The sequence below is a fragment of the Haemaphysalis longicornis genome, unplaced genomic scaffold, assembly GCF_048455015.1.
Source record: "Haemaphysalis longicornis isolate Haplotype H1 unplaced genomic scaffold, Haemaphysalis longicornis Haplotype H1 scaffold_23, whole genome shotgun sequence".
Classification (NCBI taxonomy): domain Eukaryota; kingdom Metazoa; phylum Arthropoda; class Arachnida; order Ixodida; family Ixodidae; genus Haemaphysalis; species Haemaphysalis longicornis.
In genome coordinates, this window is record NW_027526306.1 from 5,770,755 (window position 1) to 5,797,267 (window position 26,513).

The window sequence follows — 26,513 nt, forward strand, 5'->3', positions numbered from 1 at the left end:
GGTGTCGAACCGGAACCGAACCGAACCGAAAACCGGAACTGAACCGGTATTTTTGCCGGAACTGAACCCGAACCCAAACCGTTATTTTTTGATCAGGCTGAACCCGAACCGGAACTGAACCGAAAAAAAAATAACGGTTACCGGTTTATGCCGAAACGGTTCGACCCTCCGCGGTTGATATTGCACAGTCAATGCAATTCACGCTTTTTTTTTCTTTTACGTACCATAAACTTCGTACCCGCTCGCGCACTTTCCCCTCCAGACAATTGAACACTACTATCACGCTTTATGTAACAACAGGGGAAATGAATGAGCAACAATGCAGCAATGGTCTGTTGCTTCTGGAAGCGCGAGCGTAGTGCAAGCTGACCAAACGAAATGTAATTCTCGGCAGCTTGCAGGGGAAAAAAACGACTTTGCCCTTCCCTAGCTGCGACTTTATTGGAGCAATCAGGCTGCAGGAGTGCTCCACTGCGCAACAGCGAAAGCCCACACCCGATCTGTGCAAACTTTTTGCATTTCATAATTTGTTTAAAAGGTCCGACACCAGCAAATTGTTAATACTTGACAAGTGTGACCGCAGAAGCTGCTCAGTGGCTAAGCCGTGCTGCTGATGCAGTTTTGCCTCTTTAAGATCTGCTTTTTTTCGAAGGTGCACTTGGACCGACTGCCCAACTCGCTACATTACTTCTACTGCTACTCGTTCCGGAGGGGAGTACTGCTGTGGACGAATTAAAGAGCGTCTAGCCAAAAAAAGTCCCATCTCATATGCTCCGCGCGTCAAATTTTCCTTTCATTTTTGTAAATGCATAATCTGTTATAAGATTCCGCAATGTAGCGCACGGAACGATGGCAGGGGGTCAGGCGGTACGATGACATTGTGCTTGTAATGCACTCATCTGGTATAGCTACCGAAAAAGGAATTGCAGTGGTCAGAGCAATCATGCAGTGACAGAGCGTTAACTGAAGCTTACTTTTAACAAAAGTGTGGCTAACACATTCCATAAGGTGACAGCTAACAAATTATTCAGGGTGACCAAATAATCTAATCCATTGGTAGTATTTATGTGCCTGTGGTATGATTTTACAGTTTTGTTACAAATATAAAAAATGTACGCCAATGGTTTATGCAGGCCTAAATTTAAGGCTTCAAGGTTATCGTGACGGGCGATTCCATAGCGACGATTGCGATTTCAACAAAAAAGGAAAGGGCAGAAAATATATCCCACCGTCATACCTCTTCGTGGTGGCTTTATGAATAGTCGCTAGGACAACATAAAGTCTGGGCGGGAAAGTAGCTGGTAAATCGTCGCCACTTCATCTGTTTTTCTAATATCTCGTAATTGTTTAAACATTGCTTTGAAATTGCGCCACTGACCTTGGGGAACAACAGCATTTTGAATTTTTGTTTGTATTTTGATTTGACTGTCGTTTTAAACTAATAAATGTTTTTTTCAGTCATAATTCAACTCATCGAACCGGTTCGCGAACCGGTTCGGTACGTGATTTTGTCGAACCGGAACTGAACCGGAACGAAATGATTTCGCCTGAACCCGAACCGTAACCGAACCGGTATTTTTTTCGGTTCGATACACTGCTTCACACGCATCCAAGATTCACCCATCACCAGCTCTCTTTTTGCCACATTTTTTTCTCTTCACACTTGCCGAAGTCGACTCGCTAATTAGGTCATCCGGCGCACGTAGCGCAGCCAGTCTTCTGCCGACGAGAAAACACACTGGACGGAGTATTTGACTCCGGTATGTCGTTAAACACGAAGGTCAGAGGGTGGGAGTTAACGATCGTCTCGACCTCCGACGTATCTTGGACAGTTCTGCAGCGTCAATTAGTAGTCCCAACACTTTCATCAACGTCGACTTGATGGAGCGCGTCAGTTGTTCATAGAAACCACCCCACTATGGAGCTCCCTCTACGATGAATTTCTAGGAAATAGATTAAGCTGCAAACTACGCTTGAACGACTGCACGCCTTATTGTTATCCATAAGGCACCAAGTTCGTTCAATGTCATCTTCAGGGGTGAGGCAGCTGCGCATATTGCGCAGTTTTGATACAAATTCATTTTCCTGCGCCAGGCTGCTCCAAAAGCTTGAAAATTGCAAAAATTGCGCCAAACTGATCCGAAACAGTAAGAGAGCCAAGGATTTTAACGCTCCCGTCAATTTCAGTGGGGGAAAATGCTTACTGACGGCATAATTTTCCAGCAAATTGAAGGTGATGCTGTTTGTAAAGGTTTAATTGATTGATCATTCAATAAAAAACCCGCATAAAATTGTCCACGGGATAGTTTTTTCGAAAGTCACCATGTCGGGTTGCACATGTTATATTGTGCGAATTTTTAAAGTTTTCCCAGATAAAGTTTTCACAAACTACTTGTGCAAGTTGATTTTAAACGGCAATTTTGGGAGCGCCGCATGTCCAGAACGACATTACTGGGCGCCGCCATCCTGGTGCGGTGAAGATTGGAAAACATGGCCGCTGTGCGAAGCAGTTTCTCGTGGTTCAGGCAAAGTGCTCTTCGCCAATTTCTACCGCGGTTTTGGTTATGGGGGTGGCCGGGTTTACGTTTGACCTGTTGCGGGAAGTTACGCGACTAGAAAGACGGGGGTTCATCAAAAACAACGGGGTACCGGCGATGGCGCCGTGCTTCGGCCTTGAATGTGAGGCGCGGTGCGTGCTTGAAGTGAAATTTGGGACTCATTGCTGCGTTATAAAATGCCGAGTTATTGTTGCTATTGACAGTGAGCTTGCCAGCGGCGGGAGTGGGACAATGGACACTGCAGAAGTGGCGGCGCAGGCTGCATCACCGCCAAATGTTCAAGCAGTGTCCGATAGCGGGACTGGCTATTATCGCACGCTAGTAATAATGGTTCATCTATCTGAATTGAAATTTAATGCCAAAAGGGAAGTGACTAAACATACCAATACTCTAATTACGATCATAGTGAACGCCCACCTTGGGGCTTGAAATGGGAGGGCTGGTGGGGTGCGACGACTGTCACCTCTCTTTGCGCAACTTTTGCCGTGGCTCTCATTTGTGCGTAACGCCGTGTCTGGGATTACAAAAATAACAACTTCGGCATTCACGGGATAATAAAAGGTCGTTAAAATTGCTTAGCTTTTCAATTCGATATTTTCAACGGAACTCCGCATTATCTATGCATAGAGCCCAATAATGTAAAAATGGTTTGAAAAAGGTAGTGTAGTTCATTCCTTGTGATACTCATGTAGAAAAAAACTTTATTGAAAGGCTGTTTCAGTGTTATGTAAGTTCAAAACCGATTAAAAAGCGCTCTCCCCCCCCACCCCCCCCGAGTGGCCAAAAATTTGATTTTTTAGGCTTCTAAGGTGACATAATAAATGTTCTTCTGCTCCGAATCAATGTTCTTCTGCTCCAAAATCGAAATTTCGCTGCTACAAAAGCTGCTCCCAAATCTGGTTCAATTGTCTCACCCCTGCAAAGTCCGTGCGATTTCTGTGAGTGTGGCCTGCCCGTCGGCGACACAACTGGGGGAGCCCGGTTCATGCGTGTATTACGTTCTCTGTATAACGTGGCGCCTTCGTGAGATTTAGACGGTGAACGTTTCGCTTTACATCCCGTATTTCTCGTCGCACTTGCCACTGTTCACCATTCGGAAATATTGGCGACTACGACAAGCATAACAACAGTAAAAAAATGGCCGCGTATCTGCTCCCTTGCAAATGCCGACGCAAGACTATAATCGACTGGCATTTCTGGCAAGTAAATGCATCCCTTCTCTTTCCCGCTCACCTTTTATGCTGTTCCTCTCCCGTCTCGTTTCTTCCAAGATGACACACTACAGGCCTGCTCAAGCCAATTTAAATATACCGCCTTCCACTGCTCCAAGTCGGGTTCCTCGATGCCAGCGCTGCCGTACGGCGGAGACGCGCGTGAATCGAGGCACCCTACTAGAACATTTATAGAACCACGGTGCCCTACTGCACGAGTGTTTTAAGTGCAACGTGGATCCAATCTAGTGGACCTTTCGCTGCTATTGCCGTAGTTTTTTTTAATAAAGGAGTACTGCAAATATAACTTATGTACTGATTTTCTGCCTCCCATTTGCATAATGTCTTGTTCTTGTTCAACAATGTTGAAAAGTATGAACATTAACACTGGACTTCGACGTTGAGCTTTGGCTCTGAGTATATGACACTATTGCGCAGATAATTTTTCACATTACCCGGCTGCCTGAACCGAGTGACACACACACGGACAGGCAGACAGAATAAAATTTTCCCGTTCAAGTAGCCCAAGAAAGACTATCGTCTTTGAAAGACACACGCCAGCTCATTTAAACGTGGCTATGCCACGATGAAAGCTTCAGATTGCGTCGATTCCTACGTATGCGTAAGATCCGCCTATTTTTATCTTTATTAGTACGGCAAGACGCGCTGCACTGGCCACGAAAAGCTCGACCTCTCGCTTGTTTGCGCCGGTCGCTGCCCCTCAGAGATGTCGGAGCCGAACGGGGCTTGAGGACCTTCGTTTTTTGACGCTTACTCACAAAAAGCGCTGTCGTGAAGTTGCGCGGTTGCTGTGGCCGCAGGAATTTGTTACTGTCCTTGCACGAAAAGCAGCCGGGGCTCGAGCAATTTTTGGGGTTGACGTCATAGCGTCGGTGAAGTCATAGTGCTAGAGCCGGGGTATAGGCAGTCAGGCTTGCCAGTGCATAAAGGACCAGCTAAAGGAACACCCCAATTCCCTCATAGTGGGTACACAACGCAGACTTCGCACTCCCTGGATTTATTGTGACTTTTTCGCCGCAATAAATCGCAAGAAGTCACAAAATGTTATCGCAGGAGGCTAGGAAGAAAAGGTTACAGAACTGTATGCGATACCGAGAGAAAGAACTAGCGTGCGCAAGCGTTTGTTTTATAGATTTGTAAAAAAATGTTAATCACCTAAAAGTTGTACCTTTAAAAAAAAACAATTCACTTCACTTTCTGCAGCGGTTGAATTCGTGAACCGCCTTTTATATTTTACGCTTAGAAGTGAGGAAATATTAGCAGTTAGCCGAGAATCGTTGTGGCTCTCACTTTATCTGATTTCTGCGATGCTTTTCGCAATCAAGACACTGTTCGAAGCAATGATAAACGACAGATGTGCTTAATTATCTTTCCGTGATAACGCAATTTGAGTCGTGTTTAGATGGCCCAACATCTTGTTGCATATTTGTAATGCAAAAATTATCTAATAAACATGAAAAATGAAAAATGAAATGAAAAAATGCAAGTATTAGTGAATCAGGAACAATAGGGTGTTCGCATGATTTCGGCTGCACTTGCAACACAGCCACTAAACGTAGCTTCTCGTAAATGGTCGCTGGGAAAACACATTTATTGTTTCCTTTGGGGGTTACGTAGTGATGTTGGTTTTGGTTATTTGGTTGCGCTAGCAGCCAGAGCCTGCATATATTTACGTTTACTTCGAAGCTTCATTGTCAGTTGCATCAGCATGTGTCAACAAATTGAACACACATTACAGCAGTCCGTTGGTAAATTACAGATTTAAAATAGCTTAATACCCAACCACTAGGCTCTATTTGGCTAGAAATCTTTTGTGGCGCTCGAATTGCCTACGGGTTTTTCGCGCACATGGCTTTCGGTGTCGCTACAAAGGTGAAAGAAGCGTTTGTACAATACGAATGACTATCAACAAAAATTTAAAACAGTTCGAGATACAGCTGCTTTCTTCCTTTGTGCATACTATTAAGCAAAAACGTCGCCACTGAAGTCTGAAGTACTATTAATTTTGGTGGTTTCCTACATGCGCATCCGTAGCTGCGTCATCGCCTGCGCGAGACGACATCCCATTTACTTCCCTTCTATTGCAGCTCGACAAGCGTATACCTGGAGGCCACACGTAGAGAAGCACGTGTAGCTCTGGTTCTCCGCGCTCAAGCTGGAGCTGTTGCGCGCGTTCGGGTAAATCGCTACATCTAACGGAAATGCGATTTTTCAGTTCTAGACGGATATGGTTGACAGTGTGCGGCTGTGCCATTCTAGGCTAGACGATTGCAGCCCGTTTTCTTTCTCTTCTCACTGAGCAAGTGCACAGGTATCAGAGGTTTCTGTACGGGCATGCTTCATCTACACGCGCAGCTTTGGACCTATGCGCGGAGCAGTACAGTAGCATGTGGTACGAACTGATCAAACGAATACATCAAGGAGAAATGACGCTTTTATCTCATTGCTGGTATGAGTAGTCAGTTTATAGCTGCAGCATCGCGTTGGCCACACAACGGCCCATTTTTCTTCCCATTTGAACTCAGCAAACAGAGTTCGAACACTCCAACACGAGGGTTTGCAAAAAAAAAAGACACATGTACCTGTTGACCTTGGCGCAAAGCAGTGAACCAGACGTGCGAGCGGTTGAGGCCTGAAAGGGTGAAATAAGTTCATCGAGCGGAAATGTCATTTTTCTTAGCCCGTCTTGGACACCCACGTGTTTAGGATATCGCATTGGGGTCACCTTTGTATGTTTTTTACAATAGAGCAACGGCTGAAAAAAGCAGAGGTATTACCTCTTGGCATCCTCTGTTTGCTATTTAAAAAGACCAGTAAGCAGTTCAGGATAGAGACGCTTGCAGCCGTGTCAAGAGTACCGCAGCCTGAAGTGGAGGAGACCTTAATATGCCCGAAATTATGAAAGTAGTTGGCCTACTTGTTGCCACGTGTTTCTTCGGAGCAACGTCTTCGGCAACTTACCACCCGATCTGCGACGAAACTCCACTGAACACTTTCGACATAAACAAGGTACATGGATTTTTCCTATGCGTTTGGTCTGAAGCAGTGTTCTCTCGCGCAACAGCAGCCAAGTGCTACCAAAGGGTCGATTCACTTTACCGCGCGGAATAACGCATGGTAGAAAATTTGAAAACAAGAAATTTTCAACACAAAGTTGTTTCACAAAATTCGTCTACCGTTGTGCTCAACTGCAAGGAAAGGAATTATTCTCACTGGTTCGTATTGAGAAGGCATAACAAAAAATGATTTATTGCGCCGTACATGTGGTTTCTGTTCCCACGGCAATGTTTTGGTACCACAAGAAAGAAAAGGACCTCTTGCCGCCATCCGATTATAGGGCTTCTGCTCTGGAATTTTGGTAAGGCCTAGTTTTGGCGGCATTCTGCGCCCTCTCGTGTGCTACAGGTCTGGGTAGTACAAAAGCAGACGACCGTGGCCACCCTCCATGTGTTTTCAATTACAAGCCAGAGCAAAAGTTGGTTGTACTTAGTTCAGTCACGTTGTGGTGCGTTAAAAGACTGCATACTGAATAAAATAGCCTTTAAAGCAGCTGCAAAGGCTAAACAAAATAATGTCCGTTACAACAAGCCGATTTATCGGCTGTCTTTTGAGCGAGCTGTCGCGGTCGTCGCGGCGTGGGAGAGTATCGCCAGGTCGGGTGGTCTAACTTGCTTACGATAATTACCGTTCTTTCTTCTTGCGCAAGGTCAACAAATGAACAGTTCGCAAGTAGCATAAACACAAAACGCTGCGCATCCTGTAGCCTGAGGTAACTGTAAATGGTTGATCTAGCGGGACCAAGCGGACTCCAGAATTGCAGCCGACTCAACTGACACTGCTGGGACAGCCGTGCAAGCCTGGCACCGCCTTGAAAACGAGTGGAGATTGTTTTGTATTTTCGCAAGCTAAATGATTCTTGCTTATCATTGCACGCCGCACGATTTACGAACGGCAGGGTACGTGTATACTAGGGAGTAGGCGAGGCAGTCAAAAAAAAACTTAAGCGCAAAGGACACAAACCAAACGCCAAAGAGATGTGTACTTCTATATTTAGATGATTTTTAACACATCCGCATACACGGTGCGCGGCACAAATTTTTACTTCGGATCGTCACTGTGTTGGTTATCTTCCACTGCTGGGGTCGGCAACCTACAGCCCGTGGGCCGAACGTTGCCCGCGGGGCTGGATTATGCGACCGCCAGCACGTCGTCAGAACCAACAATCTGAATGCCGACAGCAGTTTTGACCTCGAATGGGGTTAGACGGAGAGACAAGGACAGAGAATTGATCGCTTCCATTTGCGTTGTCCCCCATCTTCACGCTGAGCCAGAGGAGGAGGAGGAAATAACTTTATTTAGTCCAAAGAAGAGGCCTATTCAGGCCCGTGGCGCCTTAGACGACGGCCAAGATATCTTGACTCCTGGCGGCGTCTTCGGCCCTTTGGACGGCCCACTGCTGGATGTCAGGGTTTTCGCTGTGTAGCACGGTCTCCCATTGCTCTTTACTATTTATAATAAATGTGCCTTTGGTATTGCTAAAATCTTTCTTCTGGACACTGGGGCATTCCCATAACATGTGAGTCAAGCTCGCAATTTCTGGGCAGTGCTTGCATTTGCCGTCGTGTATATCCGGATGGAAGTGCCTGTAAAGGCCTGGATTAGGATACGTGTTCGTCTGGAGGCGTCTCCACGCGACTTCTTGCTTCTTAGTGAGCGAGGGGTGGGCAGCCAAGTAGGTTCGTCTTTCCCCTTTGTAGTGTTCGAGCACGTCTCGGTAAGAACAGAGGCGATCCTTGGCGTTGTCCATTGATTGTGAGCCGGGTTGCGGGGGCTCTCGGTGGGTAAGATCTCGAGCAGCCTCGTTGGCCAATTCATTGCCTTCTAGTGCCGCGTGTGCGGGCGTCCATATCAACGTGGTTGTGGCATTTTGGTTTGTCTCGCGGCGGGAAAGAACCCTTAGCGCCGCGCCGGAAATTCTTCCTCGTGCGAAATTGCGGATCGCTGGCTGGGAGTCGCTAACGATTTTCCGCGCTTGGGTCGTTGCTAGGGCTAGTGCAATGGCCAGTTCTTCGCCCTCCTCCGGGTGTTTGGTTCGGATGGAGCAGGCGGCTAGAACTTTGCCCGAGTGGTCAGTGACGACCGAAGCCATAGCTCCACGTTGTTTGTAAGTGGCCGCGTCTGTATAAACGACGTGCGGGTCTTCCCGAAGTTGTTTCTTGAGCGCCTGGGCTCGCAGCTGTCTCCGCTTCTCGTTGTATAGCGGGTGCATATTCTTGGGAAGAAGTGGAACGCGGATGCCTTTCCGTAGTTCGGCGGGGACGGAGAGCTTTTCGCCGAAGGTTTTCTCGTATGGTATGCGCAGGCTATCCAGTAGGTGTCTGCCGGTGGCCGTCTTGGTGAGGCGTTCGAGGTGCGAAGTGCGTTGCGCCTCGATGAGTTCTTCGAGCGTGTTGTGTACACCCAACGCGTCGAATTTCTCGTTTGGGGTGCATATTGGTATCCCGAGGGCTTGCTTGTGTGCTCTCTTGATGAGGCTGTTGATTTTCTGCTTCTCTACCTGCTTGAGGGGTAGGAACGAGGCTACATATGTAACCCTGCTAATAACGAAGGCGTAGACGAGCCTTAGCAGCGTCTTTTCTTTCATGCCCCTGTTCTTGCTGGCAATCCGCGTAATTAGTCGCGTGATTTGGTGGACTGTCTTTTCTAGGTATTGTACGGTCTTGCCATTGTGCCCGTTGGCTTGCAGGTGCAGGCCGAGGACTCGTATTTCGGACACCTCGGGGATCGGAGTTTCTCCCACTTTTAGCGTTATGCTGTGCGTCTGGGGCCCGCACTTGGGTTTTCTGCCCCTCCGTGGGGGCTGGTAGGTAAGCTGTTCCGATTTTTCGGGGGAGCACGAGAGGCCTAGGGTTTTTGCGTGTGCCTCGACAGCGTCGATGGCCTCCTGGAGGCGGTCTTGTATGTCGCCGTCTCGGCCGCCCGCAGTCCACAGCGTGACGTCGTCTGCGTAGATGCTGTGGTTTACTTCGTCAATACCCTGCAGCCTGTTGGCAAGTTCAATCATAGTGGCGTTGAACAGGAAGGGAGAGAGTACTGAGCCCTGAGGCGCCCCATGCTCCCCGTGGGGGTCTCCGGTGATGCGTGTGTCCCCACCTTGAGTTGCGCCGTCCTGGACATGAGAAATTCTCTGATGTAGTCATATGTTTTTTTGCCTATCGCTAGGCTCTGGAGGCTTCGGAGTATGGACTCGTGCTTGAGTCTGTCAAAAGCTTTGGTAAGGTCTAGTGCGACTATTACGCGGCCATCCGTGGGTGCCGTGTCTTCGGTATTAACTATTTGGTGTTGCAGCTGTAGCATAACATCCTGGGTCGACAAACCGGCCCTGAAACCCACCATAGAGTGCGGGTAGAGCTGGTTGTCCTCCATGTGGTCGTTTATTCTGTTCAGGACCATATGCTCTAGAAGTTTACCAAGGCACGACGTGAGGGAAATCGGCCTGAGATTGTCTACACTGAGAGGTTTCCCCGGCTTGGGTATCAGCCGCACTGATGCCTTCTTCCATTGCTTGGGTAGAGTCGCCGTGTCCCAGCATTTGTTAAAGTAGTCGAGTAGGAGTTCACATTCTTCGTCCGCGAGGTTCCGCAGCATCTTGTTGGTAATGCCGTCCGGACCAGGGGCTGAGTTTGGTTTGAGGCCTTGTAAGGCTGCCCTAAGTTCCTCCATGGTGAAGGGCTGGTCGAGTTTTGCATTCGGAGTGCCTGTGTAATCTCCATGCTCGACTACGGGATGTTCTGGCGTGTATTTGGCCCGCAACTCTCGGATGGTCTCGTTTAGGTCTCCTCGATTGTGCGTATGGAGTAGTTTCTCCAGACCCCGGCATTGCTCGGTTTTGCTTTTGGTTGGGTCTATGAGGTGCCTTAATAAGTTCCACGCCTTGGCCGTACTCATTTGGAGCTCCGTGCGCTCGCATAGCGCGTGCCAGTTTTGCAGCGCGAGCTTGTCAGCATATTCTTGTATTTCTAGGTTGAGCTTCGCTATGCGTCTTTTAAGCGGGCGGTTGCGTTTATTTCTCGCGAGCCGTTTTTGAAGGCTCTCTTTGGCCTCCCACATGTGTAGGAGTCTGGAGTCTGCCTGTTGGAGCCCTTCTTCCTCTGGAATGGTTGTAGTGGCTTCCTCTGCCCGTTTCTTAATTTTAGTCGTCCATTCTGCAATGTCCTCAATGGCGCTATGTACGACTCGGGGGCATTGCCTGAATTTCTCCCAATCAGTGATTTTGCATGCCACACCTCTGGGTTTGGTGGGACCCGCTGTTATTTGAATGGCCGTAATGACGTGATCGCTACCGAGGTCCTGGCGCAGGTTACTCCATTCGGCGCTGTTGTCTTTGGCGAGGTTTCTAACGAATGCAAGATCCGGCGTCGTGTCTCTGGTGACGCTGTTCCCCTGTCGCGTAGGTTGGCTTGGATCCGTGATTAACGACAAACCCTCTCTCTGTGCATCTGCCCACAAGTTCCTGCCCTTAATCAGCTCCTTCGCGTACCCCCATGCAGGGTGGGCCGCGTTAAAATCTCCGAGTATTACCAATGGGTGGCCCCTGCTATTTCAATCGTCTTGCGGAATAGGTTCGCAAATCTGTGCTGCTTCTTGGGGGTACTGTATAAGTTTAGGATGAACAGACTGGTTTCGTCTCGTTTGGATGTGGCAAAGATTTCTAAGAGAACGTGCTCGACGGTGGTTTCTTCGGTGTCGTGCTGGAACGTCGGTAAATTTCTTCCAACCAAGGTGGTAACCGTGGCCGTGTTGCTTGTGGCATTGAGGTCTATGAAGGCCCTGTAGCTTGCAAGCTTGGCTTTGCCCCCTGTTTCCTGTAAGGCTATTATGTTGGGAGGCGTCTGGTGTGTGCCTAAGTATAATTCTACGTTGCTTCGCTTCTTTCTGAAGCCTCTGCAGTTCCACTGCCATATGCGGTATTGCGGATATTTAGTTGTCTGCGTCGCCATGGCAGCTGTAGTCGGCGGTCCTGAGCGTATCTTTTGAGCTGGGTCTGTCGTAGGGTTTGCTATGCTTAGATTTCTTATCCATCAGAGTTGCATCCATTTGGCTCATTCTGCTGCTCATCTGTCTTACTGATGTTTCTATCTGGCTAAACCTGTCGCTCATACCTGCTTGGGCGCCGTTTACTATTGCTTGCATCGCCGCTATAGATTCTGATATGGCCGCCCTCACCTCGGCCCTGATGGTTGTGGCGAAATCCTTGAGTTTTTTCTCGACTTTTTCCTCTAGTGCTGCCGGTTCGCACTCCTCCTTTGTTCGTTTGCGCGGAGGGTCGGAGTCTTTGCCTAATTTGTTGTTTCCTCGGGTGGGTGCCTCGTTCATAGGTGTTGGCTCTTCATTGGGTTTGGATGCTTGTGCGTTTGTGCTTTTGGCCTGAGATGTCACGGGAGCGGTCTCTTTTCCTCTTTTGAGTGCTGCTAGTTCCATTTTAAGCTCCCTGTTCTCTTGCAGGACTAACTCTAATAGTTGCCGAATGCGCGCGAGTTCGGATTGCTCATTCTGTTGTGTGTTCGGGACGGGTATCCCTATCGGTCCAACATTAGCTTTTTGGGAGACCGTGCTAACCCAGCTCACCTTTTCTTTCGGAGTGCTTGGATGGCCGCCTTCACTGCAGTAGTCCTTGGCCTGATCCTCCCGTGGTAAGCGCCTCGCATCCCGGGATACGTTTGGAGTGGTCGCCTGACTTTGATCCTTGCGGATGCGGCTCCCTTGTCTCGAGAGTCGCGGGTCTTCGCGGCTCTCGGCCCTCGACTTGTGGTTTCCACTGCCGGGTAGACGGGGGAAGGAGATGGATCGGTTCTTCCTCGTCGTCGACGGGCTTCGTTCACGTTCTCGCTCTTTGGTGGGCTGTGGTCTTCCCGTGGAGCTTCTCCGTCGTCGGTCTGCTTCAGCTTGTCGGAGCTTCTTTTCCCACTGACGTCGCCGCAGCAAGTACGGGGTCTGGAATCTTTGGTGACACTTCTTGTCGCCAGTGGGATGACCTTTACCGCACAGTGCGCATTTCGGATCGCATGCGTGGTTTTCGGGCGGTAGTTGCATGCCGCAGACCTTGCAGTACGTGGTTTCGGGTTTAGGGCACACGTCGGATCTGTGCCCAACTTTTCCGGAGGCTAGACCTATCGTCAAAATGTTTACCCACTATTCGCTTCCGTTTTCTGTGCTCAAAAATGTTCTTAAAAAAATTTACCCCCCGTAATGAACGCCCCCTCAATTTACATCAAATGTTTTTGAAAAAAAAGTGCGATCATTACGCGAGTAAATACGGTATTTCATAATACTCTGAGCCAGAGTATTATGAAATACCGTATTTACTCGCGTAATGATCGCACTCGAGTAAATACGGTATTTCATAATACTCTGGCTCAGAGTATTATGAAATACCGTATTTACTCGCGTAATGATCGCACTTTTTTTTCAAAAACATTTGATGTAAATTGAGGGGGCGTTCATTACGGGGGGTAAATTTTTCTAAGAACATTTTTGAGCACAGAAAACGGAAGCGAATAGTGGGTAAACATTTTGACGATAGGTCTCATGAACATAATAAAAATAATAAATAAAAATATAGTAAAAACTCTGCACACCGCCTCCAGCCTGCTTTGCGAAAAATGTGTTTTCAGGAATAACCGAACGCGCCGGTACGAGTTTGCTGGGAGGTGACAACAGTTCGACGAATAAGTGGCTGCCTCTGTTACAGTGCGGGACATCAAAACAGTCATGGGGGCCGACTCATCAACCTGAGCGCGTTTTTTTTCTTTGTCGTGTGTGTATAGTATCTGCATTTAGTGACAGTTTCTTCCTCATCAATATTGAATGCATGGTTGCCGATATCGGCAAGTCTGCCGCATTGACGTATCCATGCCCTCTTCGAAAGGGAAGAATACAGAGGTACGGACGATCATCATCAGATAGACTTTGCACACATACGACATATTGGTGCGGCTAGTTCAGGGTGCGTTCATTGCGCGGGAAATAAAAAAAAAAATCTAACTTTGGCGACATACTTCAGGGGTGCGATTATTACGTGAGTGCGATCATTATGGGAGTAAATACGGCGCCTACCCTGATTCTATTGTGTTAAGCGGGAACGGGGAATATATGATGAAAGAGTGCAATCAAAGTTAACGGCCAATCAGTTCGCCCGACCACTTTTGTTTTACGGCCACTACGTTCGGAATCACAAAACAGGTTGCACGCTTCTGACGCTTGCTACATTTTGTCACTGATTTAACAATGGGGGGGGGGGTACGGGCGAGTTGGTAATGAGTAACCAAGCGTACAATACAAGCGTACCATTGCCCCAGCACCCCTTCAGTTACACCAACAACGCTACAGTTGGTGCGTTTCTCCCCAAATCCTATACTGTCGTTCGTGTGCTTTATAATTAAATTATCCAATGTTTGTCGCTTTTTACTGCTAACATACCGTGCACTTATTTATTAGTAAATGGTTTTTGGAAGAGTACAGATAGCGGTCACGGCTGCTGCAGTGCCTTTTGGGTCTTTGCGTAATGCACATCGTCGATTAAACTTGCAGATGCTGACCTGCGGCTTCAATGCTGATGCGTGGTCGCTGTGGATACCGATGGAGGGGTCGGCGTTCTGTGAACGTGACAGCATTGATGTATCAGACAAAGGCGACTACGTCTGCTACTCAGTCAACTCGAGTGACTGCACGCGGTCACCGTAAGTCTCGCCTCCACTCACAATCGCCGAGACCGACTGTTCGCTACTTATGAAATTTTGCCCCTGAGAATGATTTGTATTGTTGACAGGCCTATTAACCAGCGCTTGCAGGTTGGATGGTTTAAAGCGCATCTTTATAATGGCAACGTTCCTTTAGCATATTTGTTTAGTAGACGTGCCCGAAACTACCTCATTCCGCCGGATGACATATAAACGCATGGAATCTGCCCTGTCGGTTGCAAGGATTACTGCACTTGGCACTATACCATGGGAAGCGTTAGTTGGTTGTGACTTTTTGGAAAGATTCCTAGTTTCTCTTTGCGTGTTAAGTGCATGTAGGAACGTTACACTATGCAAAAAAGTTCGAGGGCACGTGGTTCCACGGACATGTAGACGTTCCGTATGGCGGCACTGGACCGAAGTGTATAAGCCATGCGTTAGTTTTTACCTCCACTAAATATCCGGCTACTTCAGCAGAAAACATTTGCAACATGTATATTTCATACTGCTATTGATTATCAATTCATGCTTATAGTCAATGATCTTTCGCGTCGTCTGGGCCTCTGTGATCGGCACTCGGTTCATCCGGTTCATTCGGTTTTGCTTAATGATTTTTGCTTGTAGAAACCTTGGTGTGTGAGTAATACCAGAGTCCCACAATGCTTTTCGCCGTAACGCTATGGGAGAGCTTTGTGCTTTCCCGAATGAGGCCGCACCACGGCGCTGGCGTTGGTCGAAGGGCAGCGTGGGAAAGGGTAGGAGGGCGTTCGGCAGGGAACGGACGTTCGCCGCGGTATTAGCAGTGCGAGTTCGCTTGACTTATCGTGGGCCCCTAAAATGGACTTGGCATTTTGTAGGTCCCGGAAAATTTGGTGTGAATGGTCATGCTGTTAGTGCGTTCGTGCCTGCAAATCTGGTTACCGAGAAAACGGCGCAACGAATTCTCCCTTTAGCCATAGATAACAACACGGTTGAAAGCTTCAATTCCTACTTTACCAGTATTGGCCCGTCCTTGGTGTCAAGTCATCAAGGTTGTAACGACGATGTATGTCTAGCCAATCCCATATGCAATACCTTCGTTATTCACGACATTGAGTTAGGCGAGTTGCTATCCACTGTAGCAAAACTGTGCAATAACAAAACTCCTGGGCTGGATGGAATCACGGCACGTCTGATCAAAGACAACATAGACATATTAGGTCCGATACTGTGCCACATCTTTAACCATTCTCTAGCCACTTCATCCTACCCCTCTCCTCTAAAAACCGCCAAAGTATTTCCCGCATTCAAAGATGGTGATCGATCCGACCCTTCGTGCTACCGCCCGATATCGGTGCTCAGTATAATCAACAACATTTTCGAAAAAATACTTTCCTCTCGAATCAGCAACTTCCTGGAAAAATATACAATACTATGTCCGCAACAGCATGGTTTCCGGCAGGGATTTTCCACTTCCACCGCAGTTCAAGCTCTGACCCAAAAACTCAACACGTCTTTAAATAATAATAAGCTAATTTCCGTCGTGTTTCTTGACCTACAAAAGGCATTCGACACCATCGACCACTGCATTCTGCAAAAAAAAAATTAAAAAAACTATGGTTTTCGAGATAAGAGCTTCGAATTCTTCTCTAGTTACATCAGCAACCGTAGTCAGGTTGTTACCATTGGCGACATCACTTCTTCCGAAAGAACGTTACGGACAGGGGTCCCGCAGGGATCTGTGCTTGGTCCTTTGTTTTTTATTCTGTACGTAAACGACTTACCGCTGGCTATCAATTCTGCTGAGATTCTTATGTATGCGGATGATGCAGCATTGATAGTTACTGGGGAAAGTGTAAAAGAGATCGAGATAAAAACAAATGCTGAACTAGCAAATATATCGAATTGGTTCATGTCAAATATACTTACTGTAAACGTGAAAAAAACGAAATACATGATAATACATTCACGACACAAGCCGAAAAATTTAGACAGTATTCAAGTAAAAATAAATAATTTTGCACTCGAAAGTACTACCTCATTCAAATACCTTGGGGTAGTTATTGACAACTATTTGCATTGGCAAGATAATATAAACTCAGTTTGCTCCAGGTTATCTTCCGGCTGCCATGCATTGCTACAAACAAGAAATTATTTTGACCAGGAAATATTGAGAATTTTGTACTTTTCACTTGTTCACTGTCATTTATCATACTGCATAGATTCATGGGGCTGGACATACTCCACATACCTTGAGCCATTACGGAAATTGCAGAAGCGGTCGATAAAAATAATAACACACTCCAGCCATGATCACCCGAGTGCACCGTTGTTTCACAAACTTCAGATTTTACCCATTGACAGTTTGCGTCAGCAGAAAACAGCCATTGCGATGAATAATGTAATAAGGTATAATGGCCCTTTTAATGCATCCATACTGTGTTCCTCATCCCGCCCCACCAGAAATGCCCTAGCCGGTAATTACAACCTACCCCCGACCAATAACGTGTATGGAGAACGACGATTACAGTTCACCGGAGCCAAAATATGGAATAATTTGCCCCAGGAAATAAAATCGGCTTTCAATTTTCCCCATCAAATTAAAAAAACATTTTCTATCTCTTCTTAAGGAACCTCCGTAACCGGTAAAAGCTCTAGAATATAGGATCTGCACTTGGTAATCCTTTATATTGTGGTTAGGAGGTCTTGGGAAATACTATTTCGGAAACACTATTTACCAGTTGTTATTCTTCTGTACATTTCAAACTGCTTGTATTATCAAAGTTGTATATTCACTGTTGTACTCTTACATGTGTATAAGTATGCAAGTGCATTAGTCTGAGATCACACGTGATCGTACATATCAATAAATATATGCGGATACTATAATGTGCAAACCAAATATGCAAGTGTAATGCCCTAATTTTTTTGTACAGTTTTCTTTACCACATTTATTTTGTGCTTAGATTTTGTTTGAATGCCCTGTACTCCTGGTTTACCACTTTTATCTTGTGCTTTTATTTTTAGTGCCTTGTACTCCTAGATTGGACCCTATACTAGCCTCTGGCTACGGGTCCAAGCAGTTTTTTTGGCTTTCATGTATGGAATCTAAATAAAGTGAAAAATGAAAATGAAAATGAAAATGAAATGAAAAGCGTCGCTATCTCGCGCCCCTCCTGACGCCAAGCTGTGCGCGACATACGAGAGCTACCAGTCTCCGAAAAAAAAAATATGGCCAGTATACCTTTTATTTACTGGATGTCCGCCTATTAAAAAAAAAACAATTTCACACCGGCTTGTAGAATGCGTCGTGAGTGGAGATAAAGAGCGCGTCAATGTGTCGCAGATATTGAAAAGAGCATAGTCCCCGGCAACTGAACGACCAGATTCCCGGCAGCGGTGGGTGCTTTTCTGATGGAGGCGAAAAGCAAAAACGCCTGAGTGTTCGAGATTTCGGTGCAGCTTAAAAATCCCCAGTTGGTGAAAATTAATTTGGAGAGCTCCACTACGGCGCTCTTCATCGCCTGTGAAGCGTCGGCGCGTTATACCCCACAATCAATCAATTAATCAACTGAACGACTGCTGCAGTTGTCCGATGCACGTTGCATTTTGTGGGCCCAACAGCAGGAAAGGACCACTTTTTTAAAGTGCCTCCTGCATTTTTTCACTCGCAAAAGGAATAAGGCTTCGAGAACAGCGGTTCGCTCATAACGCCCGGTGAGCGAAGGTTAAACCTAGCCAGTGAAAGCTGCTGTGGAGATTTTTTTCGCGGCATTATGTTCTCTTTGTTTTCTTTTCCTTGGGGGAGGTGAAGAGGGGGGATGTGTTGGTTGCTTTGCAATCAGGCACATTTTCGGTGTGTAAAAGGAGTTCTTAAAACCACCGCCTTTTTTGCTTTGCGAACATTTTTCGTTTTTACCACCAGGACGACGTTAATTACGATTAAGTGCGCCCTCATTTGACTCGCACTGACTGTTTCAAACACATGGGCGTCACATTTGCTATCGATTTAAAATAGAATGTACAAGTAAACAATATACGCACTAGGCATGCAGTATATTGGAAATTTAGCGACCAAAATTAACGGGGGCCCTTCTGAAATTGAAACAGCGTATTTAACTCTCGTACGTCCCCTTCTGAAATATGCTGGTGTAGTATAGATAACCCACCAAGCATTCCTTGTCGATAAATTAGAATATATGGAAAATGTATCACTCCACTTCATTTACTCGAAGTATACACGAAGTAAGCGCTCGTGTTGTGTACTCCTCTCTCGTCCCGTTTAATTTGCGCTGGTAAATCATGAATGTATACCAACTAGCCCAGTTCTCGACCTTGTTATACAGGGCACCATAGCGTAAACGCACCAGATTCCCAAGCTAGCATACCAACAGTAACATGCCGTCGACGCGTTGCGTCATTAGTTTTTTGGCTTGACCACGGCAGCGTCGACGTTGATAAAGAAGTCTACCTGCGGCATCCTTTTTATCATTCGCGAAGAAGCAACCATAGCTGTCATATCACGCCTTTTGTTCATCGCTTTTAAACTTTCAAGGTTTCTTACTTTTTACTAACTATAAAAACATCGATTCATTAACCAAGTCGTTGAAGCGTGTTCTGCTGACATGCCTGTTGCTTAAACCGAGACACTGTATAATTCTGACCATTATTCAAAACGTGCTAAGTGGCGAAATAAAAGTGTACTGTGTTGTGTACGACACAACACGACACAAACACTTGGGAGAACTCTACAGACAACATATTCCCTTACATCTATCGTTGTTTCTGATTGACGATGCCATGGTTTCCGTGAAACGCGTTTTTAAATATTTGTTTGATGTTAACCTTTTAAACCTCATATCCTATCATGCGTAATCAACACTGGCTCTATACACCAGCCATCTCCATTGGTTTTATTTGACTTTACTGTTATTCTGGCTTACACATTTTGGTAGCCACTGTTTTCTCTTCTATAATTTTTCCTTGGCGCTCTTTGCCCCAGCTGGCCTTGCGCCAAAAAAACCCAACCATCATCATCATCAAAAGTGTACTCTGTTGTTGACGCTTTATAAAGTTGTTTTGAAACTGTGAGCCTTTTAAAAAATTGCACTGTACCACTCGTTTATGAGCGATTGATTAGGGTAAACAGTATGAGTAAATAAAAATACAATGAAGGAAGAAACAGAAATAATACACCGTTTTTGCAGAAAACTCAGCCGAACAAAACGCTTACAGTTATCTCCATAGTTTCGCTGGCCTGCTTGCTTTATTCTGCTATTGAAGGAGGGAATACTAACCTAAGCTTTTCTTCGCGTTAATTTCGCACTTTTCGAGGCGTCCTTTACCAACCCGACAGAATTACAAAGAAAAAACAACTTGGGCAACTGATTTAGGGCGAGTGTTGGGTCGATACGCTACAGTCGGTGTTCCTGCTCCCTACGAAAATTCGTGGGGAAAGGGTGGTCTAACCTACCACTGGGTAGACGCTGCTGGAAATCTTTGGAGAGGCCTTCATCTTGCAGTGTACGCAACCAGGCTGATAGTGATGATGATAATGATTACGATCTCCCTTCTAAGCGGCGTTTCTCTCTTTCAGTTACATGTTTACTACCGTGCCTGGCGAAACTTACATGGAGAGAGATCTCGGAAACGGGGGTAAGAAAAGCGTATTGTGTAAAAATGAGTGAAACAACTCGGAATCTCCTACCCTTAGCGAAATGCAATGGTCTATACCAGGGTGTCGAACCGTAGCTGAACTCGATCCGATAAGCGCAACAAAGCTACTATTTCTGCCGTAACTTAACCCGAACCGTTATACGGGAAACGAGAGCTGCAAGTGCGTAAACGTTATGTAAGTGTTCAAGTGCTGTGGGCAAACAGGACTGGAGGTGCAACTGAATCTCAAAGTTTTGATTCTTAGTTGTCGTCGGCAGCCAATCGCATATGTCCCTGGAATGTTGTGCAAGCTGGGCAATACGGTGGCTGGTGAATCGCAGCACCTTCATCTATTTTCCCGGTTATTTATCTTAATCGTTTAAAGTTAGTCTTAAAGTTGACATAACGGGTATTTGGACATTCTTTCGAAAGAACCAAGCTTGTATTTTTCGCTCTTAGTCCTAAAGTTGACATAACGGTTATTTGGACATTCTTTCGAAATAACCAAGCTTGTATTTTTCGCTCTTAGTCCTAAAGTTGACATAACGGTTATTTGGACATTCTTTCGAAAGAACCAAGCTTGTATTTTTCGCTCACGCTTCCTTTGAAATACAAAGCCTAAATGTTTTCGCGATTGGGTATAATTCAACTTACCGAACCGGTTCAATGCTTAGAAACCTGTTTGCGAACCTTTTTGGAGGGGGATTTAGTGAAATCGGCACTAAAGCGCGACGACATTGATTCACGTGAATCCGAACCAGAAATGAACTGGTATTTTTAGGGCGCAGCCCTTTGGCGGCCGTCCATGGGCTGAGCCGCGTTGTCGGTGTAACCGAGCGAACGGTGGCAAGACCGACGAGTGAAAGAAAAAGCGAACGATGAAAGAAAGCAAAGGAGAGTTCCGCGAAATTGGGAAGGGAGGGCGGTTCGCCGTGGCGGCGGGAGCCAGCGCGCTCCGAAAGTGTGCGGTGGGGGAGCGCGCAGTATGCTGTGCCCGCACGAGACGCTCGGCGGCGAGACTCTTGGCGTTCGCGCAGCTCGCGGTCTCTTCCTGAGACGCAGTTCGCGCCGCCGACGTGGAGGCTCATCACCGCTGCCGTTGAGACAACCTACGACACGAGTGAGTGCGGGCTCAGCGCACTGCTGCTGCGCCCGAATATCGCATTAGGGAGTATCGTAATCTCCAGCCATTTTTTTTTTCTTTTTGAACCCTCTTTTAATCATAAGAAATTTCAATGACACTGACAGAGAAGTCGACGTTACTCACACAAACTTGTCCTGCTGCCGCGTACTGACTTGCGTTTCAAGTTTTTGTGGACGTTTATCTACCAGAATTGCGAGCTAGTGAAGGATCCCCGCGAGACGTTTATTTGCGGAAAAAAAGTTGTGCAAATGCGTCGTGAAATTATTACGACATGCAGATTTTCGACAACCTCGACAAATGGTTCTAGTTTTATTGAAACGTGTAACGTAACGGCGCGGCCCACATCTTAGGAGGGGTATTGCGCGAAAATCAGAATTTTGTCGTGTTAAAAAATTGAAGCGTTTTCTAAGCTTTAACTATATACGTTTTGCAAGAAATGCTACCGCTACCATAACTGGTTGGTTTCGTCTTCTTTCAGAAAAAACAAAATCTCTCGTTTTGGACACAGATAATTGCAAGTATTTGTTTCAGTTCGAGTGCTTCCCCGATGGAACAGGTAATTTCAAGAAAACTCTTTATGTCACCTGCCGAAACATTTAAAGGTTTAACTCAACGTCCGTCCTTGCGAATTCCTCATTAACATTTACGGGTTAACGAAAGAGACTATTTAGAATGATCGACAACCACGCTCCGAACGTGTGAAATTTGCCTGAATTTGTGCGTAATAGGTGTTGCACAAGAAACACCGACTTGTGCCCCTGTGGAATGTTTTGCATTGAGTGTCCTCATGTCAGCGGCCTGAGTTTTATAATATGAAACAGAAAAACCTGCTGTATAACCCCTGCCTTTTTTTATGCCAACACCAGGTAGTATCAACAAAATTGGTCCGCAAATAAGTGAAACGCCTGTAAAACCACAGTTTTGGCAAATAAGTGTTCGTTAAATTAGTATCATTCATAAACCTACCATACAGAAGTCGATGCCGCGATCGCGGAATTTGTATTTATAATTTTTCAGTTCTTCCCCTCGGTCCTCTTCCATAAAAGCATGTCTATACGCATTGCCCTGGCTTTTATAATTGTGTCGGCATTGTACGATTTAAAGAGTGCACGTCAAATTTCAGGTCGGTTTGTTCGGTGCTGGTGCTGTATTTTTGCGAGAACTCTAATTTTCTCATTGTGAGAAAGCCCCGCCGTCTGCAGAAAGCTGTGTCAGGCAAATAGCTGACCGAAATTCCCATTGAGGTCGACGCGTTCCTTAGTCTCCGGCCTCAAAAAACTTAAAACACGAGCAGGAGCGCGTTGTGCTCGCAACACCTGGTCATGCGCATAGCCATGTGAAAATGCGGAGAGGGCCGTGGCAGCAGCTGTGCGGCAGTGAAAGTTGGCTGCTGACGAAGCACGAAACCTGCGAAGCGACCAGCTGCAACGACACAGCGCTTATCTACCACACCGCGACGCTAAGCTCGGCGAGAAATACTGCCATCTCCTTTACACATCATGCCCCCTTAGTTATTTCCAGTAGAAGAGATAAGCAAAAAACAAAAAAGTCGTCTCTAGGGGCTCCACGCGCACCATTTTCGGAATGTTTAGGAAACATTGGAGGTTTAACATTGACTTTTATTCTTAAACTCTCATTTTGAGTGAACAATTACGCTTCGTCATCTAATTTGAAGATTTGAGTTCAACAAATGGAGTTAATGGAGTTGTCTCCAGTTGAGTAGTAGTTGTTTGGATGGGCTCGGTAATTAAAGTAGCCGTGCAGGCACAATACTAGTTTGTTTTATTCGAAAGATTTTGTGTTTTATAGTGCCGCCAGCGCTTTTTTGACAGCAAGTCATGCTTTATTCACTAAGAAACGAATCAATTTAGCTTACAATTTTGATTCACCCGCAAAATGGAGTGTTTTCGTTACGTCTGCAATGACATTACGGGAATGGCTCTGCAGCCTATTGCAGAGCCTTGTTTAGCGTTAATCAACCTAGACGGCGTCACCATACCGCGAAGGGCCGTTTTATGCAATTGGTTGATTTTTACGGTATTTGTACCTGGCTTGTTTTTGCTGAGATAGAAAATCATCGTTTCGTGAAACATGGTGTTCCCTCGACAAATATGGTCACGTAAGACACCGTCGCTTGCGCCCTTCGGCCATTGTCGTCAGAGACAAACACAAAGCGCCGCAGTGCTTTGCAGTTAAAACAAGCATAGTCCGTGCAGTATAAACAGTCGTACGCATCGGTTCTTCTATGTTTACGTGTGCTTTCGTAACTTAGTTTACCCCACCAGTCTTACTGCTATAAAAGCATATTCCCTTCATTTAAGTGCGAACAGCTCGTTCGGCAAGCTTATAGGCTTTGCTGAATTGGCGTTTGCTTTTGGCGGCCTCAGCCAATCGCAAAGCTGCCACATATGACATCATAGGTTCTGTTGCGGTAAGTGAGCGAGTGCGTCGCGTGGCTATTTCGTTTTTTCCTTATTATATAGCTTATTTGAGCAAAGTGTATGTTAACAGTGGTGTCAGTATGATTCTAACGAAGCAATCTTTCGAACAAACCAAACTTGTGTTTTGTCTGCATGGTCCATTTAAGTTTGAACATTTTTACCGCAATAAAGGCGTTTACGTTATTTCTTTCCAGTCTGGCGGTACCTGACGTACAAAAGCACATGGACTGATTCCGAAAAACAAGCTTTTAAGGAAAGGGTTGCAGACCACCCATACACGCAATGCTTGAAGCCATATACATTCAAGTGCGCGGAGGGTGAGCTGTAGGCAACCCTGCCGCGAAGGTTACAAGAATGTTACCAGGCGTCAAACTTGGCCGAATGTTACAACATAAGTTCGTAATAAAACATTTTTTCCCGCACGGGCCACCTTGAGTAATCTTGGTGTCTATATACGCCTGGAGCTTCGCGATCGCTGCGCCGCCTGCCGCCGCTTCTCCGCGCTGCTTACGGGATGTCCGCAGCGTAGCTGATAGCGGCTCATGCAGTGTTTTGGTTCTAGCTATTTCGCTTCTTTTTGCCTTTCTGCGCACTAAACATCTTTTTATTGTGATGTCTGTAAGTAAATAGTACGTTTAGGGCATTTTAAAAACCTCTGCGTCCTGGTTAGAGTTTTCAGTGCTCGAACACCAATGAGAGTTAACCGGGGACGCGGTACTGCGCGCTTCTTCGCGTCGGCGACGGCAGCAGCATATCAGCACTGTCAGCTCCGAATTTCTCAGGCGCAAGTGAATTCTATTGACGCCTCGTTTAGACGTGATATTGGCACACTGAGAGGTAGGTTTCGTTTTGCAGCGCGGACAATGAATTCGGCCTTGTTTTGAATGTATACGTCGTCGAAAAATATCATTCGGGGAGGTGATTACCTAATATACCTGACAATAACTTGTGTCTTTTAAAGAAATTGAGGCCACGCGAACATGTTAAGTATATTCCAAGTCTATGGGTCGTTAAATATGTGCCCACTCCCGCCTGACAGAACGGACCAAGCAGAGTTAATGAAACCACGTAAAAATATATGGTCTGCCAAGTCCGGAAGCAATGTAATAGTTCGTGCGAGAATGAAAAAAAAAAAAAAAACAGTGCAGCTTCGCAAATCCCAGAGACGTTCGTCTTACTTTAAGCAAGGTTAAACTCACTAGACCAACTAGATGCGAAATGCACTCATGTTTTCCAAGACAGGGAGGAGGCGGACGGGGCGCTTAACTATCGTTGTGTACAAATGCGGAGCGAAATCAAGGAAAGGCCGTTTTAGTAAACCGCACACAAGCTGCGCGTTCACCTTTATTTTGTTTTTCGACTTTAACGAACAGGGGATCACTCGGAAGAGAGCGTTTAGTTACGGCCGCGGATATAGGCGGAGTATATATGTAACCGATGACTGTTTGGGGAAGCTCACCTCGCGACAAGACGACCGAGCCCTTTGTGCTGACTCCCGCATGTAATTTTGCATTATCAATATTACTTATTGCGTAGAATGTCCGTGGTATTTATGCCACATTGGCTTGTTCAGGGTAGTGATCAATATCCGAGATATGAAGCGTAACTGGCGGGCTGTCGTGCTTCGCTAGAATATGGAACCACCCGAAACCGATTTACATCGCATTGTGTAGCTGTAGAATTAGCATGTGAATGAGCGCTGCTTAAGCAGTGACTGTTAGTAAATTTCAGGACAGTGAAATTACAATCAGATCCATGCATATATGCGGGTTTCGTGACGCCGGCTTGTGACACACACCCGGCGCTTATGTGGACCGAATCTACCACACTAAGATCGCGTCAGAAGCATTTACACTCTCGTAAATGCACCACGTTTGCGAACAGAGTGACTGCTCCACATAAATAAGTATTTCCAACGAATACAAACGGAAAATATCAGTCGCGAACGTGCCTCAAAAGCAACGGCGACAGTGGTGAGCGGGCCGGAAACTCCCGCGTCTGCTTTCGAAACGGGCCGCTAGGGGGATTTCAGTGGCGCCTTTACTAGAGTTCCTGTATATAGCTATATACAGGAACTCTAGCCTTTACAGGCAGCGCTCGAGGCGTATTGGCGACACCGCGGACGGAGAGCCCCCCAACATAAGCTGTAACCTACCGTGGTGATGTGTTTTTAAGGTGAAAGGTAGAAACCTTAAAGGGGCCCTAAACAGTGTTTAAAGGTCGAGATTTTACGTGCGCAATCATTGGAGTACTATCCAAAGAACATCCTGTCGCAAAAATGATTTAAAAGCGTCCAGTATTAGCTCAGCTGTCGTTCATCAAAAAGGGCCCGCAACAAGGCCTGGCGCATTCCCTCTTTAACCGCTCCTTCGAAGCACTGTGGAAACGGAGACGCCACCGACCAGGCGCAAGAGCTGATCGGTGACACCTAGAGAAACAGGGTTGCGTCGAGAAGCGCGCAGCCATTGGCTCCGCTTGGCGGTACGTCACGCTTGTAGCAGACGACGGCCAAGCTCCGCCTAATACCGCTCAGCGGGGTCGGTCGGTGGCGGGCCCCATCGAACGGCTCCTCGCGCCGGCCGTGCTCGCGTCGGCGGAAACGAGCGCAAACGAGCGCTTGAAGCTAAGATAGGGGGCTTCCTAACTCAACATGCTCGCTAACGACAGTAATTGAAGATTGCCACGAACGACTATTCGCCGCGAGCTCGACATATAGGGGGCGATAGCGTCGCGCCGCTAGCACCGCTAGTGTGGATACGCCGCGA

The 26,513-nt window shown here is 46.5% G+C and overlaps 1 protein-coding gene across 2 annotated transcripts in view; it reads left to right on the forward strand.

Moving 5' to 3' along the window:
* The window catches only part of LOC144172546 (uncharacterized), a 125,718-nt gene extending 101,577 nt beyond the window's left edge, over positions 1 to 24,141 (forward strand). Inside the window, exons 1-5 of one of the 2 annotated variants that reach the window (XM_077701223.1) lie at positions 6,530 to 6,799; positions 14,381 to 14,529; positions 20,105 to 20,163; positions 21,786 to 21,863; positions 23,943 to 24,141. In XM_077701223.1, coding sequence (XP_077557349.1) covers positions 6,677 to 6,799; positions 14,381 to 14,529; positions 20,105 to 20,163; positions 21,786 to 21,863; positions 23,943 to 24,076 — 543 coding nt within the window. In that variant the 5' untranslated portion in view covers positions 6,530 to 6,676 and the 3' untranslated portion in view covers positions 24,077 to 24,141. Of the gene's footprint in view, positions 1 to 6,529; positions 6,800 to 14,380; positions 14,530 to 20,104; positions 20,164 to 21,785; positions 21,864 to 23,942 lie in introns of those variants that run through there. The other variant, XM_077701224.1, reaches the window with a different exon arrangement.
* Positions 24,142 to 26,513: the final 2,372 nt, after the last annotated feature.